The following is an 18023-nucleotide window of genomic DNA, read 5'->3' as shown; positions in this document are numbered from 1 at the left end:
AAAATGCCCGTTTTTACAATTCTGCGCTCGTCATTACAAAAAGTCCGAAAAATGTCGGTCTTTGTATCGGCATGCCATCAATCGGCCTTGCAGCAGTGTCGCATGACACTGAACCGATTTATTGTAATTAACTGAAGGCGATTGCATCATTAGGAGACATTATTTTGGACATGCAGATGTTCTCTCATAGTTTTACCTCCCCAGACTGGCAAGATAAGGCGACTCACGGCTTAATCAAACCCGAGATCATGATGTGCCCACAACTGCCACCATTTAAGTGATTGATCCATTTTGTGTCAGGATGAGGATCAGCCCTTCATTTCTTATTCGGTCAAGAATGTTTGATAGTTTATCCAGTCAAAAGACTTAAAATTCTAAACCACATGAGTCTTGTCATTTTAGCATGCCTTTGTTGTCTGCATGGCTTTCCCACCACAGTACGGTTTGTGAGTTGCTATGATTGGAGAACCACGACAGATTCTGGATATTCTCACACTGAAGTTTTGCTGCAGTTTTCCAAAACGTGTTATTTTATCCAGTTGTTGTAATGACTAGAAATACTATATCATGTGAGTACAGCCACAAGTTGGTTTTTACTCTTTATAGTGTTCCACACTTCATTTTATTGTGCTGTGCATTATTTTATTTGAAATAGAGATGTACGTGAGTTTGTGTGGGCCAGATTAGAAAGAGGCATGGACAGGGTACGCGCGCTGAAACGAGAAAATGAAGTGTGACAGTGTGTGAGATGTGCACTGGTGTGTACAATATATACGCGCGAGTGTGTTTTGGGGGAAGTGAAGGTCACCCAGAATGGCTGTGTGTATCGGCGCGAATACCTTTGGAGCGTGTGCGGTGGCGCTTATCGTCTGCATCCACCTCCATCTGCAGGGAAGGCACAAACAAGCTGTTAAGCGCTGGCTGCAGACAGCGCCACTAAATTATCTTTAATTTAGATACACGTTCTTTCGGGTTCCCGGTGCTATCGTCCACTTGTCAAACATGCCCTGTATCTGACGCTGGTGGAGAAATGGAGGGCTGACTGACTGACTCACTGACAGCACTTGTGGGGGAAAATATTTTGCTGTCAAATCTGTATTGTCTTTCATCACAGTTACCCACACAATGAATTCCAGTTAGTGGTTCATTACTACAAATAGAATATCATGAGCGACCTCAATTTACCTCAATTTACCCCACATGAGATCTGCTTGTGTGCTTCGCCTTTTCCTTGGGCTTAGGGATTTTTTTTTTATGACAAATTCCAATATCAGTATCACTATCACTTATGGTTATTAACTCATTTCACAGTGCCCTCCCAGAATTTGGTGCATCAGAGGTGTAATGGAAGGCATTTATCCTCTGCGCCTTTGAGACAAAACTCATACGCGTGTGCATAGTGTGGATGCGGCTTCACGCATTCGCATAATTAGATGCGTGGTGACATCAGCGCCAATGTCTGAAGTGCTTTCGACACAAAGGGCCGTGGGATGCGAGTGTCGGGTGTCAAAATTCACACTGTGATCGCGGCTTCATGCTGGATGCCTCTGATGCGACATCGGACTCTGGCAAGCTGATTTCTTCTTGCATTTTCCATTCCAACCATTCCATTTATACACTTAATCATTCATCCATTACATTATATCAATTCGTACATGCGACCGTTGCATCCATAAACTGTTACTGTAACTGTTACAGTAAATCCATAAATGGTATTACTCATTCAATTACAATCTCTGTGCCCAACCATGGGTCCATTAAATCGAATGTCAATTCATCAATACATTTAGTACTCATATTCTTCATTTTTTTTAAACATATATCCACTCAGGTCAGCATATGATCACTTTCAAACACTCCTCCACGCTTGTTAGCGCTAAGCTAGATCTGCATCAGTGTCATCGACTCTCTCCCTTCTCGACAACACTTTGCTTGTTCAGGTGTCTGGAGACCTCTGAACTATTTTTTTAGATGTGCCTAAATATTCATGCAGGCTGGTTTTAGACATTGACGGGGGTTCATGACCCTGTTTGGATGTCTCTTTTTATTAAACAGGATTTATCGATATGACACTTAAGCCACTGTTGAGCCCTTCAGTCTTAATGGTGTGTTTCTTTATGAATGTCTATAAATGTTTCAAGAGAGGGAAAATAAAATGATGAAAGGCACAGATACATTGTAAATATTAGCAAGTAAGCTGGGATGGAATGACCTTAAGTCTTGGTAAGGGAGGATGAGAACATAAATATGTCTGTGGTCATATGACAGACAATGATGAGCAACTGCCCGGCCAGCAAATGATTCCATATTTTGCCGCCTACATGTTTGAAAATTATGATGACCTTGGCTCCACTCTGAGCAGGCGCACTGCTGCTCTATGGCCTTGCAGAAGTTTCGATATTTTACAACAAATTTTAAAAGAGACTTCAAAACAATAAATTGGTCATATGCAAGATCACCAGTGTTGCCAGAAACTTTAAAAGTATTTTAGGGCTTTCCAAATACACAATATAAATGGGATAAGAATCAATGAGTCAAAATCTTTTCACCACTGACTAATATTTCACCTTTCAAGTAGTGCTGTTTAAATACTAGAAATTCCCGGTTTCAACCAATGGCATGTGTTTAGTTATTCATAATAGTATTCATTTTTTTAATGTTTCACTGTTATTATTCACGGTTTTATACCATTTTGGTAACCTTGCATTTAGTTGTCAGAATTGTTATTTTCTGATGCTGGCTGACCGATAGAAGTGATGCTTGCTCATCCTAAGGCATGCATACTTGATTTGTTAACAAACATTTGTTAACTCTTCCTACTCAGGAAACTGAGGTCTTATGGGGTTCAGGGGTCACTTCTTAAGACGTTCTATAACTCGGTGGTGGCCTCGGCCATCCATTATGGCATTGTCTGCTGGTCAGGCAGCATCTCAGCCCGGGACAGAAAGAGACTGGAGCGACTGGTCAGGAAGGCCAGTTCTGTCCTGGGTTGCTCCCTTGACACTCTGGAGGAGGTGGGCAACAGAAGGATGCTAACTAAGCTAAAAGCTATGATGGCCAGTCCCTCCCACCCCCTCCAGCCCGCCCTGACAGCACTTGGTAGCTCCTTCAGCCAGAGACTGTTACACCCGCGCTGCAAGAAGAAGAGATACCGACACTCGTTCCTACCGACTGTTGTCAGGCTGATGAATAAAAAATAACAATCATAATAATAATAATAATTAAATGATGTGAAGGAAAATTGTAAACTAGTACGGCGATTTATCCATTTTGTGTTCATATTGCATTTAATTGAAAGATGTTTGTTGTTTTTTTCTCTATCTTCTTTCTACATACATTCTTGCTGCTGGAGACTGTAAATTTCCCCAGTGTGGGACGAATAAAGGATATCTTATTATCTTATTATCTTATTATCTTATTATCTTAAAGCTCCTGTAATGTGACCATAAAAATATGTCCTGTAAATTTGACATGCCTCAAGAGTATTATGAACAAGTCTGCCAAATATCAATGAATAAAACAAAATCAAATATAAAATGGCTCCAAAATCATTAAATATAGAGCCTGTCTTGCAGCTGACCTTCAGCTGTCAATCAAAATGTGCCTGCTCCATGCCCTCCCACTCCTTTCCGACCAATGCACACGCTCTCATGGGCCATCTTCTGAGCCCTGGTGGGCGGGCCGGTCCAATTTTCCCCTCCTTTGCCTCTGTTGAAATTCAGGAGGCCATTGGCAGAATTGCAGCTGACCGTGGTGCACTGTGAAGTGGCCACAACAGCGCAGCGATGCCCCAATCCCCCAATCCCCCAGCCAGCGAGCACTCTGATGAGGTGGCTGAGCCATCTGCTGCTTCAATGTGTGCACCGCGCTTACATGTGGCAGAGAAACGGTAGCCCAGATAACACATAAAAATGCAGGGAATATGTACTTTTTCAAGTTGTTGTTATTGCCTGATACACACTGTGGTGGTAGAAATGGGCCAGGGTATTTTCACAAAGGGAAGGAAGAAGATGCTCGGTACTTATAGAGTGGGGGAGATCTGAGTCCTCCCAGGGGCCCAAGTGTGTCCCTGGGCCCCGTTTTAACCATGCCCCAAAAATCCGGACAACACCGAGTTGAAAAAGCAAAACACTATCAAGGGGAAGTTCAGTCAAGTCAATAGCATACCAAACACAAGTCTAGCGCAAACTATGCGCATGGATGAGTTTTCATTCTTTTGATATTTTCCTTAACTTTGCACAGGTAGAATATGTCATGACAGGGTGTTTGCACCAGTGTTTTCAGTGAGCACAGTCTACTTTTTGTTACCAACTTTTAGGGTGACTCGGGGGCGAGGCAACACTGTCTGCCGGAACGCCCGGAGAGGCACAGCACAGCATTAAAAATGGTCGATTAGAAAATGAAGCTAAGCCTGTTTATATGGCGAACACATGGGCACTATTCTATCAAAATAGTGTCCAATATGTTTGATGCACCCCCACCAGCCTAAACACACAATTCTAATTAATGCTGCATTGGTGAAATCTGGATTAAGTAGAAAAATATAGCAGTTTTTATCCACCCTAAGCAGTAGCCATTTATCCACTTGGAATCGACTGAAAATGACATCAGAGTCTCTAGGGGCTCAGACAACGTCCAATCACGGCTCACATGCTTTCTGCATTTGGTCATGTGACGTTTGCAAGCTGAATTCTCACTCATTGTAATGTCATTTTTAGTCAACAGCATGTTTCATTACAAGGTAAAATGGTTAGTGTTAATAATTCAATCACTTCCGATGTAATTTTGTCCTTGAGTTGCTCTCCGAAATGTTCCATGGTGAGAACCATGACCAAAGGTGAAAAACCTACTTATAAGATACAACGGTCTGCTACATTTCTAGACCTGTTGCCAAATGCACATAAAATCTGTTAGAGTGTGTAATTGTGCAATTTAGCCAAGCGCAATTTTGGGATGTTAGTTGTAAAGATCGCAATCTTAGTCAATCACTCACAACGTGCCCATCAACAGAGCACGCTGGGTGTTCGAGTGAAAATACAATTTAGCACCTGCTCTTGGGATCTTAGTGTAGTTCAACAAATAGTGTGCTTTCAAGCAAATCTTCTGCAACATGACGAGCACTCAAAAATAAATAAATGAATTATAATAGGAGTAGAGCAGGGCGACCCAGCGGCTCATGTGGTGACCATGTCATCATCACAATTTGCATTTTCACCCTGAGTTTACCTGGGATTTATTTTCGTACTCAGGCTTCCTCTCACAGGCACTCATAAACCAACCATGTTAATTAACCCTGTCAGGGACAGCGGTTACTACAGTGGACAGGTTATCATGTTATCAGGTTACGGGGTGCATGAAAGGGTTAAAGAGTGGTAATTGTCCATGGGCGTGGAAATTATTCGTATACTGTATATATGTCCTGTGATTGACTGGTCACTAAGTCAGAGTGTATCCAGCCTCTCACCAAAAGTCAGATGGGCCAGCCTCCAGCTCTTGCATGACGCTGAAAAGGTTGTAGAACATGCATGGCTGGATGGATGACCTGACAGCTCTCCCAAAGTTAAAAGGTTTTGCGAAACACTTGCCACTCCACATGGGTTCTGATTAGTTTGTGTGGTTTCTACAATATGTATTTAGGTTTGGTGTCTGTGTGTGTGCGTGTTTGTGTGTGTGTGTGGAGGGGGTGGGGGGGAGGGGTAACAAACGGGGACATAAAGAAATTTGATGCTTTTAAAAATCTCTGAGGCCGCAGTTGCAAACTAGGCTTGCGCCACCAATGAACACATGAATTATGTTTCTTAATATTAACGAAGTGTGGCCCAGTGGTCGAGTGGTTAGCGCGTCGACCTCACAGTGCAGAGGTACGGGGTTCAATTTCAGCTCCGGCCTTCCTGTGTGGAGTTTGCATGTTCTCACCCGTGTCTGAGTGGTTTTTCTCTGGTTGCGACGGTTTCCTCCCACATTCCAAAAACATGCATGGCAGACTGAGCACGAAAAAATTGTCCATAGTTGTTAGTGTGAGCGTGGATTGTTTTGTCGTCTTTGTGTGACTTGCTAGTTGCTGGCAACCGGTTATGGGTGTCTCCCACCTACTGCCCGAAGACGGCTGGGATATGCTACAGAACACCCGCAACCCTTGCAAGGATAAGCGAATTAGAAAATGAATGGATGGATAATATTAACGTAGTTAAAACAGCCGTAACAATCTTGTCGGCAAGAGTAGCTTTTGCCTCTCTCAAGGCTCCTCATGTTGGACCCGAGACGCATGCTTGCCTCCCTGGCACATGCTGGAGAACCTTCCATAATGTGTTATGTTCTTTCTGAATCTCTCTGCATTCTTGAAGAAAACGAAGGTTGGTCTACCATTTTCAAGATGACGAGGAAGTACACTCCATCTTTTCGAGTGCCAATTACATTTTGAATAAAAGGCAGTGATAAAACTTTTTGTTTTTTTTTTTTAAACGCACTTCAAGTTAGAGCCTTGCTTTAGCCTTGAAAGCCAAGAGGGTGAAACGAAATCACGGGCACATTCAATTTAATTTTTTAACAGTTGAGACTTATGATATATAATTTATTCATTATCAAGAGTTGAATACTTGAATAAGTTGAGTTTTGCTCAGCTAATTCAAAGGAAGGTGACATATTAAAGGTTCTACAAACAACACGTGTACTATTCGGACTTTGGTTAATAGAAACAGAATTTTAACGAGTTGAAAAATGGACATAATACAAATGAAATGAGCTTTTGATGAACAAAATGAATTATATTACCATGAATTTAACATGGTCTGAAACACAGACTCCAAGACAGGGCCGTATGCGCTTAGAATTTTGTTAACGGAGACAGATGAGGAGAAATCTGTCAAAACATGTCACACACGAATCCCTTTCTCCTTGTTTCACCTTCAAGTTTTAGGAGAATGTGTTTTATACATGGCAACCAATTCCGTTCTCTCACAGACACACCCATGCACAAAAGCACACAATGATTCACGCTCTCACATTGGTATTCCGTTCCGAGCAGCACTACAGAACCACCAGACCTCCATCGGCATGATCACATTTTTCTGCAAATAGCTCTGCCATGCATCATCTAGTGACAGCAAACCTGTGCCAAACCCGATGCTAAGTGCATCTGAATTAGTGTGAAAGGCTGTGGAGATCTGCACGTCTGAGTGGGCATTAAGTGACAACGAGACAGAGTGAGTGAACGACCAAGGAAGATGGAGACAGAAATCTGGTGTGTGGAGTTTGTAACTGGTGAGGAAAAATGACCTGCTGTGTGACACTGATGTGGAAGAACTCTGATCACAACACCAGCGCAACAATCTATTTGCTGGAAATGTTTGAAACATCTGTTTCCGTGCCACTTTACGATGCAATCCGAGCTTGAAAATCATGTATGTGGAACCTCAAAAGCGGAGCGCCCCCTTCCTGTTGTGTGGTGTGAAATCTTAAGATACCTCGCACAAAAACAATGTAAAATGCGATGTCCATTCAGTCTAATTTTAAGGATTAACAAAGTGACTTTTCCGAAACTGACCTTATTTGATGTGGGAACGAGGTATGAGGATTAGCGACATCAAATGAACGAGAACAGTAAAAGAAGAAAAATACTGGAACAAAAGGAATGGAAAACCTCTCACTTGTGAAACACAGGCATTCATTTCTTTAAGTGAGCGAGAAGTGCAAATACAGATTTGCCATGTTTACATTTTGCTGTTCAGCTTTCATTCACTTTTTTTGTTGTAAAATTATGCAAAATTATCAGACGAGCGACGGTAAACTGAAGATGATCATTTGACCAAGGAACAAATTATGTGATCTATTTAATTACTACTAATTATCGATCCATCCATTTTCCGATCTGTTTTATCCTCACAACTGTGCATGCTGGAGTTTATCCCAGGTGTCTTCGGGCAGTTGGGCAGGGGACACCCTGAACCGGTTTGCAGCCAATCGCAGGGCACACAGAGAGGAACAACCATCCGCGTTCACACTCACGGCTAGGGACAATTTAGAGTGTTCAATCAGCCTGCCATGCATGTTTTTGGAATGTGGGAGGAAACCGGACTACCCGAAGAAAAGCCACGCAGGCACAGGGAGAACATTCAAACTCCACGCAGGAGGGCCGGGATCGAACCCGGTGCCTCTGCACTGTGAAGTCGACGCGCTAGCAACTCGACCACCAGGCCACCCTAGTATTAACATGTTTTCTAAATTCAAAACAAAATGGTGGTGGAAAGAAGGTTGGTTATTCTTCCAAGGATCACTGTCCTCACTGTGTTAGTTTCAAGCAGAAATATCACACAACATTAATGTTCATGATTTTCTGAACAGATTGGGGAAGACAAATCACCGCTAACTACTGTACATCACCGAATAATTGCGAAATCAGTGAATCAGCCCTTTGCCGATTTTAACCCTTTCGTGCACCCTGTAAACCGATAACAAGCTGTCCACGGTTGGTATTGCTGTCCCTGAAAGGGTTAATGGCATGAATGCCCACCTGATTTTGGGTATGCACGTGCCCCACTTTCGCTGGCATTTTGTACAACATTGGAATTTATTTCGACAACCAAAGGGGTTTTACTCTACCTGCAATGGTTTGGCGTAGAGACAGTTCTTCCAGACCTCGGCTTCCACTGTAACCTACTGGCGTTCACTTGGAGAGGAAATGCTCACCACGTCTCCTCCAGACTCATTTTCTGTATTGAAGGAAGAAGAAGGAGAACATACATCATTAAAATCATTTGAACAACAACCACATTCACAAGAGGCATCTGATATTTCCTCCTCTCCTTTGACTCCCGCTCATGAATAATCATATAGCATCAGCTATGCGGCGCACGCCGGAGCCAATGCAGATTTCTACCAGAGAGACGACCGCTTGTCATGTGCGATCGGCTTCAGCAACATGGGGTAATTAGCTAGATCTATCATCTTCCGCAGGAAGTGAGGGACAAATATAGCTAATGATCCGTGCCTGCCTCCATGATTCCTCTGCTTGGCTCTACATCCTTTGCAAAGTTACAGAAGAGGAAAGGTGGGTGGGGGTGGGGGAAGGAAAAGAGTGCCTGTGTGACAAAAAAAGGTCAAATGTGACACCAGGAAATGAAGAGAGAGATAGGAAAAGCGATAGAGGAGTCGCGCAAAAACTGCCTCCCTGTCTGTCTTGTTGCCTCAGATGCGGCTAATTGAAAGAATGTATTGAGAGAAAGCAGATGTTGTGCAGACAAACAAATTACAGACACATTTTGGGAAGCTGCAGACTGTGCGCGTGCGCGCACACACACATACCCACACACAGACCCACACTCTGCCATTCACAGCTCATCTCATATCAGATCTAAAGAAAACAATTATTGGTCCTTTGGGACAAACACAACTGTGGGCAAGCAGGGGTTGTGCATAGTCTCTGTTGTGTGTTATATTTAAAAAAAAAAACAACAACAATGGCAGTTAGATGCTTAAGTGGGCATTACTTTGGACCAGCAGGGTCCTTATCGCTGTTTGTCATCATTAAAAAGTGCATGGAGAAACATTTGCTGTTGTGACTTTTTGGCATATCCCTTTGCCTTGCGAATTTTAATGACTCAAGCCAACAACTGTAACCACTGTTCAATAAGAGTTAACAGTAATAAGGAGATAATATAATGTAATAAGATGGTAAGTTCATGAAGAGAGAGCATTGTTATTGTGTGTGTTTGCCTGCAATACATAATAGAGCACATTATTCATGAATCAAAAATATTGGACCAATTTATGCTTCCAGCTTTGTGGGAGCACTTAGGGGAAGGCCCTTTTTTGTCATTCCAGCCTAGCTGTATTCAAATGTTTCCAGTGCATTGTTGGGTGAGTTAGGAGAAGAAGCAGTCAAATACTTGACCTGAACTCGTTTGGGATGAACTATACAGCAGAGATCATAAACCAGGTCTCCACCAGAAGTCTAATATAGATGTCCTCCAATTTCACGAATAAATGAATGAATAAAAAATTCACATGCACACACACAAACACAAATCTTGTAAAATAGGGCTGTCCAAGTCCAGCACTGATCATTTGAATCAGGTGTGATAGGAGAGGCAGAGATCTAAATGAGGCTGGATTGGGGCTCTGGAGGATCGGACCCAGGCACCTTTTAATCTATTATGAGTACAAAACGAAGACAAGGTCCATCTATTCTCCCTCACACTTTTTTTAGGCTTACAGATATGTGTCATAATATTTTTGTCCAAAGTGTTACATCTGTGGCTTATCCATGTTTCGAACACTCCTCTCCTCTTTTACAGGGCACAGGCATCCTGGCCTCTCGGTCATTATAATCAGTGGTGGCTCTGTCCTCTGATGAAGGTCTTCATGTGGGGGCTGATGACAAATCACAGCTCTCTGACTCTTAATCAGGACACATCCCACATTCCCTTGGTGTTTTTGTGTGCATGTGTGAGAAAAAAAAAGCGTGAGGGGGGGGGCTTTCAACAAAAGAAGAGTGACTGAAAGAAAGACAATGGAAATGCATTCAATCCAACCTGCTGCAGCTTGTAGGCAATTCGTGGAAGGTATTCTGGTCATGGAGTTGAGGCGACTGTGTGCTAGTTTCAGAACCAAGGACAGCGACAGTCACATGCACGGAGGAAATAATAGACGTCCAACTGCAATGGGGACACACCCACAGAGAACACGCACACGCGCGTATTAACTCCCCCCCAACCCCCACACGCACAGAATTCTTCCAACCCAGACGCCTGTAGACACGCATTGCACAACGCTATTCACAGCCTTTCCTTTTGTTGCAAAGAAAAGCATGATCGTACAAGAGTGTGAACGTGTAGGGGCTTCTCACGGAGCATTCCGTGTCTGCCCTTCACTGGACTCCTATATCTATCAAAGCCAGGAAACACACCACAAATAGCTGGGGAAAGACTGGCTGCTCACTCCGTCATCCACAAACATTCCACTAACGCAACAATGAAAACCCCTTTGTGAGTGTAGACTTGGCGCGCTATGTGCTGGGAGATGTGATGTCTGCCGTTACATTTCCTTTGACACATATTATACATGACAGGAGTTTAAAACATCCCCAACACATAAACTCACAGAACGCATCCCCATTATTTAAATAAAACACACATACGACACTTGAGGACAATGGGCCACGCAGTAATGCTTTATTCATGTGAGGTGTATCCACACACACACACACATACACACGCACACACAAAACTCAACCTCGTCTCCCAAGCTCTGATCGAGACTGTAGCTGCCTGACCTACATTCTAGCAGATATGTATACAGGCAGAGAGGAGATGGAATCTCTCTCTGTGTTCTCTTTGTGCAATACTCACACACACGCACACACGCACACACGCACACACACACACACACACACACACACTTTGAAATGATTCCTTCGCCTGAATGTCATCATGTTCCACATGAAACTGGCAATTTTCAGAGCACTTGGATGTTTGATGGATTTCTGGCCAAGTCGAGGGTCAGACCCGCGTCTCTCTCTGTGTTGAATATCAAAGATCTGCTGAGTGTTGTGCATGTCAGTCTGAGACAAAGATCAACGAGGACAGAGGAAAATGTGTGACAGCGTTTATAGAATGTCACCGTGTGCAAATCCAATGACATCATTTGGGTAGGTTCTCCTGATTCTCTTTATGGAGACCTTCATGTTTTTGTCTTCACAATTGTATTGTTTCAGTCAATAGGTCAACCAGACTGTGCAACAAGCATCAACTAAAGTAAGAGACAACGCATACATGCAACTTTTTTGTCCCACTCAAACCCGAAACATGTTCTCCTAAGGCAGTGAAAAAGCAGAGCTGGATAGAGGAAAGGTCAATTACCATGGTTCATGTTTTGCCTATGTTGGGGCGATCTCGCCTCTCGCAGTGTTTGCCCAGAATTCCCAACACAGGGACAGTATCAAAATGAAAAGTGTTTCCTACTGTACAAATAGTGCTGGATCAGAGATCAAAAAACAAAAACCATCAGCCTCAAGTAAACTTTCTGCTTGCGGGAACATGTCACCTATTCTGAGCAAAATCTTCAATAATTGGGCTCATCTAAGTATATATAAATCTGGAAACAGTGCATCTGCAAAATCATCCCCAACTCTTGCCAATTCCTCTTTGCCGCTGCTCTCGAGCTGCACCAGGTTGGATGGAATTGATTCCAGTGGAATCTCTAACAACATGACCATTGGGTTCTTGCTCAGCTCTCCAAATGAGGTTCTCTAACACTGATCATTCCATTTAGACAAGTGACAAGTGACCAGCAAAACGTGATCTGAACTCTTCCCCGGATCTGTGCTTCAAAGCAATCCTCTCTCTGAAGTTTACAGACCTCCTTTGACTTCATACTTGGTCATATGTGAGACAGTTTGGTGCCTCTCCAAATTATCAAATGTGATGCACTTGCCCTTCATGGCTTTCAAGTACCTGTGAGTTCTGAGTGCATGTCTCAGAGATTTGCTAAAACCTAAAAAACTTACACAGTATACCTTTTCATATCATCATTATGGTTTGTACTTTGTAAATAAATGACACAACCTAGAAAAAAAAGCAATGCCTTTTTGCAATAAGTGTGGTGAACAGTAGTTTGGGTGCAGGATACATCCAAATTGGAATCCTGCAGGCTGGCAGGGGCGTTCACACAAGTGAGTAAGTTGGGATGCGTTTTACTGTACCGCATCCTATATATGTTTTTCAAATCAGTGTTTGGACAAATATTATTAATGCATTAATTATTTGATACTGAACCTACAAGAACATCCACCCATCCACCTGTTTTCTAATCCGCTTATCCTCACAAGGGTTGCGGGCGTGCTTGAGGCTGTCTTTGGGCAGTAGGCCGGGGACACCCTGAACTGGTTGCAGGCCAATCACAGGGCACACATAAAATGAACAACCATGTGCACTCACAATCACACCGAGGAACAATTTAGAATGTTCCGTTAATCTGCCATGCATATTTTTGGAATGTGGGAGGAAACCGGAGCACCCGGAGAAAACCCACGCAGGCACAGAGAGAACATGCAAACTCCACACAGGAACGCCGGAGCCGGGATCGAACACTGTACCTCTGCACTGTGAGGCTGACTTGCGAACCAGTCGACCACCGTGCCACCCCTAGAAGAACATACTTAAATATATATCCTGTACATATAAGTAATCGGCGGCCCGGTAGTCCAGTGGTTAGCACGTCGGCTTCACAGTGCAGAGGTACCGGGTTCGATTCCAGCTCCGGCCTCCCTGTGTGGAGTTTGCATGTTCTCCCCGGGCCTGCGTGGGTTTTCTCCGGGTGCTCCGGTTTCCTCCCACATTCCAAAAACATGCGTGGCAGGCTGATTGAACACTCTAAATTGTCCCTAGGTGTGAGTGTGAGTGCGAATGGTTGTTCGTTTCTGTGTGCCCTGCGATTGGCTGGCAACCGATTCAGGGTGTCCCCCGCCTACTGCCCGAAGACAGCTGGGATAGGCTCCAGCACCCCCGCGACCCTAGTGAGGATCAAGCGGCTCGGAAGATGAATGAATGAATGAATGAATTTAAGTAATCAGATTATTCTAGGTACCTATTTGAGCGACGCAGTGCGTTACGACATTAGAGATGAAGAGCATCGATATTGGACCACTTTCACGATTAAATGACAAAGTTTTACTTGTTTCTTTTGATGTCATGACAATGTTTCCTGTTCCTTCAGTCTCTTGATTTTCCTTTTCCGGGCCACACATTTTTTATAATAACGAGCTCAAGTTGTGTAGTCCAGCTCGGGTTCAATGAGAGGATAGCAGAGTTATTGTTTTCCAAAGTCTAGATTTTACCATATTAAATCCAAGACAGCCCTCCGACGAACTGACAAAGAGATCTAAAAGCACATTTTCAATGAACCAATCTCAAAGTAACTGCGAGGGGGATTCTTTGTTGCCACAGAATGTGGCTGCACACAATACATTTGGGCCGCAGTCTGCACGGAGACAAAGAGGTGAAAGAAACTGTCAGGTACTGAAGTGGACCACCTCTTCATGACCTGCACCTGCTCCTATCAAAATGGAAACGTGAATCAAGGTAAACGCCACTTTCTGACCTGCTCTTCTATTAAAAGGAAGTGAGAGGCACAACTGACAAGGGCTGCTTGACCTGCCGGACTGCATTGCCGTGACACGTAAACATGACGATACACTGAACTGAATTCTTCTGTAACGCAAACTGTACTGCAGCGGGCCAAACCCAAGTGTCTCACTTGGTAGCAACATGGCTTTTAAAACACATGCAGGATAAAGAGCGTGAGATCCCGACGCTTTGTCTTGCTTCCTCCCCATTTGGGTCAGAATGGGAGTAGATATGGCATAGAGTGATTCTTGTCTGCAATTACAGACGGTGGAGTCATCACCAGCACAAGACACTGTTTGTCGGCTGCCGGGGAGACACGGTGGAATACCCAGGTGAGCACAGAAGCCAGACAGCAATCAGACCAATATGAGGAAAAACTGAGTGAGAGATACAGAGTGAGAGAGCGCAAAGGACCATTCCTTTAATTTCCAGGGGACAGCCTGGGCCTTAATTACTTGATGAGTCTACATATTCTCTCAGACAGAGAGAGAGAGAGAGAGAGAGAGAAGGTATAGCATACTTGGTATATAAGACTAGTATATCAGGGGTACCCAAAATACAGTGATCCCTCGCTATTTCCATCCATCCATCCATCCATCCATCCATCATCTAACACTTATCCGGGGCCGGGTCGCGGGGGCAACAGCTTTAGCAGGGAAGCCCAGACTTCCCTCTCCCTTGCTACTTCTTCCAGCTCTCCCCGGGGGATCCCGAGACGTTCCCAGGCCAGCTGGGTTTACATAGTCTCTCCAGCGTGTCCTGGGTCTTGCTCGGGGTCTCCTCCTGTTGGGACATACCCGGAACACCTCACCAAGGAGGCGCTCAGGAGGCATCCGAATCAGATGCCCAAGCCACCTCATCTGGCTCCTCTCAATGTGGAGGAGAAGCGGCTCGACTCTGAGCCCCTCCCGGATGACCAAGCTTCTCACCTAAGGGAGAGCCCGGACACCCTGCGGAGAAAACTCATTTCGGCCACTTGTAACCGGGATATCGTTCTTTCGGTCACGACCCATAGCTCGTGACCATAGGTGAGGGTTGGAACTTAGATCGACCGGTAAATTGAGAGCTTCGCCCTTTGGCTCAGCTCCTTCTTCACCACAACAGACCGATACAATGTCGCTATTTCGCGGTTCTTTTATCGCGGCTTCAGTGCATCGCAGATTTTTTCAAACATATTAATAAATAATAAATCATATACATGGAGTACAGCGGATTTTCGTTTATCGCGGGTGATTTTGGTCCCCATTAACCACGATAAACGAGGAATTACTGTATTTTCATATGTTAATGCAGGGGTGCCCATTAGGTAGATCCTGATCTACCGGTAGATCTAAGACAGGTACCAAGTAGATCCGAGGAGTGTTGAGAAGAAAAAAAACAAACAACCATTTGTGTGTCTTTGTACATGTTTTTTTGTGTTAATATACACTGCACACTAATCATGTTATCAGTCTCATTTTCACACAAAAAAAAATTAAAAAATAAAATAAAGCAGGTAAATCTTAAATTTGTGTGTGTGTGTGTGTGTGTGTGTGTGCGTGCGCGCCCCGGCAAGGGTAGATCCCATGAGGTTAGTTGATCGAAAAGTAGATCTTTGATCCAAAAAGTTTGGGCACCCCTGTGTTAATGGGTTATTGAGGTTGGTCAGGTTACATGCGATAAGCCATTGGTGAGCATGTCAGTCCGTAAGTCATCATTCCGTCATTATTTCAGGCTGGCCCAGTATGTTGGCGGCAGCCTCAGCCAATCGGGAAAGAGAACGTACTCACTATGTCACATGCATTGAGAACCCCCCACCCTCCAAAAAAAAACAACAACAACAACAGACACACACCCACAGAGCATGTGATTGGTGAAATAAAAACAATACGGAGACCGGAAGTTACGTAACACGGATTTTTAAAAAAACTTGTTTCTGCTTGTGCTGCGCCTGTGCGTGACATAGTAAGTACGTTCCCGACGCTGATTTTCTGTCACCCAGGACGATGGATGGCCTGGGGTGGCCTGAAATAATGACAGAATGATGACTTACGGATGGCGTGCTCATCACTCGAAATAACTAAGGGACTCGTACTTGCTGACATGCACTTGGCTTCCACAAACTGAACCTACAAGTATCACAAATCATGTACAGTAAATTATATCTTGTTACAGTCCACTTAAAAGCAAAAACATCTATTTTTTTCTAAATTAGGCTCACCCCCCGAGAAGAGTTTTGCCACTGAACCTGCCAAATGTGAATGATCAAAAACATTGCCGAGTTCAAGAAAGGCTTTAAAATTGTGAAAAATCAAGCATAACATAATGCGGTGACCTTTTTTTTTTTTTTTGCCTGGAGGAATGATAGTAAACAAAAGCTGAGGTGTGCAGAAGACTAGTCGCTGGTAAGACTGACTACCCAGATGGCAGCCTGTCAGAAGGCACATGTTCAAAGATACTCTGTGATGCTCATGCATGTACTTTAGCCGTGGCACAATATGTAGAAACACAGATTCATTTATGCCCACCGGGATAGTTGGAACATATATAACTGAGGGAGCCTCTACTTACCCGTGACACGTGTGGTGCCGCTGACTCAGATGACCATAAATATTCTGATTACTGATGTAATACTGTGTATATTCATGTCCTTAGGAATGCATGACACTTGTTTGTTCTTGTGCGTGGTCGCACAGCGCCCACGTCTAAATGCACTGAGATCTATTGTTCTCCTCTCCTTGGGTTTTTCCATCCCAAAACTCGACTTTTTCTCTCACTCCTTTTTTTACTCGCTCATTCGCTTTGAAAAGTGGCGGTGGGTGGGTTGAGATAGCGTGAATAATAAAGTCGTGCTGCCGAGGAATCTTCACAAACGTTCAGAAAATGTCTTCAATTATGGAAATGTTCATCTTACAAGAGTGAACAGGAAGATGACTAAAGAAAACGAGATCTATATTGTCATTCTACATGTGGTCGGCACAACCACTATTCAGATTACATTGCCTGTGCATTGTGCGTGGACGGCTTGCGAGTGCCAAAGAAGCAGCAGCACTTTGAATCAATGCATTCCTGTTCTTGTGTAATCTTTTTAGAAAGCACATCATCTGAATAAACATACAGTGTAAGCCTTTCTCTTTAGTACGCATTTATTTCTCCTTTTTCATTTCTTGTCCCCCACCCACGTCACTGCCAGTGTCGACCCAGAATACCAATATTGCAGGCTGCAGATAGATAGGGAGGGTTGGCTGTCACATGACCCTATTTGTCCTGAGGCTTTACCCAGGGATGACAACAGACGCAGGCACACAGACGAGCACATGCGCGCGCACACACGCACACACACACAGGTACCCACAACTTTCAATGCTGTATGTCAGCATAGGCAATGAAGCAGAGACAAACACAGAGGCATGCAAACCCTCAGCCTCATCGTCATTAACATTGAGAATTGCACACACAAATGCATGCGTGCGCACGCACGCGCACACACACACACACACACGCACACACACACACACACACACACACAGATCACTGCAGGGGGGCGAGCCAGAAAGGATGAGAGACAGAAAAAGAGAGAACACCCAGCTACTGTACACACATACCATCTCTCTTTCCTCTGACACACACACACACACACCTAAATGTGGGGAGGTACCCCACCCCTGATGATCACACAAACACATTAGTCACTGACAAGTCTCCACACAGTCACCGAGTATTCTGTGGCACCAAAAATAACAGCATGATAGACTCGCGAGAGAATGCCCTCTCATTCACGGCTAAATTCAAGACTCAGAGTCCAAGGGATTGGGCATCAAGAGCGTCTTTCAATTTGGTGGGAATCACACCACGATTCATGTTATCTGCTTGAAGGCCAGAGGGCTTTTTTTTTATTCAATATGCCTTCCAAGATAATATGCC

At 44.0% G+C, this 18023-nt stretch overlaps 1 protein-coding gene across 9 annotated transcripts in view; it reads right to left on the bottom strand.

Moving 5' to 3' along the window:
- Window positions 1-18023, bottom strand: part of myt1lb (myelin transcription factor 1-like, b) — a 131827-nt gene that overhangs the window by 89774 nt on the left and 24030 nt on the right. For all 9 annotated transcript variants that reach the window (XM_052086669.1, XM_052086668.1, XM_052086674.1 and 6 more), the window contains exons 2-3: window positions 8599-8708; window positions 840-885 (exon numbers count right to left, since the gene is read on the bottom strand). In XM_052086669.1, coding sequence (XP_051942629.1) covers window positions 840-885 — 46 coding nt within the window. In that variant the 5' untranslated portion in view covers window positions 8599-8708. The remainder of the gene's footprint in view (window positions 1-839; window positions 886-8598; window positions 8709-18023) is intronic.

The sequence above is a fragment of the Hippocampus zosterae genome, chromosome 14 (assembly GCF_025434085.1).
Source record: "Hippocampus zosterae strain Florida chromosome 14, ASM2543408v3, whole genome shotgun sequence".
Taxonomy (NCBI): domain Eukaryota; kingdom Metazoa; phylum Chordata; class Actinopteri; order Syngnathiformes; family Syngnathidae; genus Hippocampus; species Hippocampus zosterae.
Note: the sequence above shows the minus strand (reverse complement) of the source record. Positions and strands in the feature narration are given on the sequence as shown.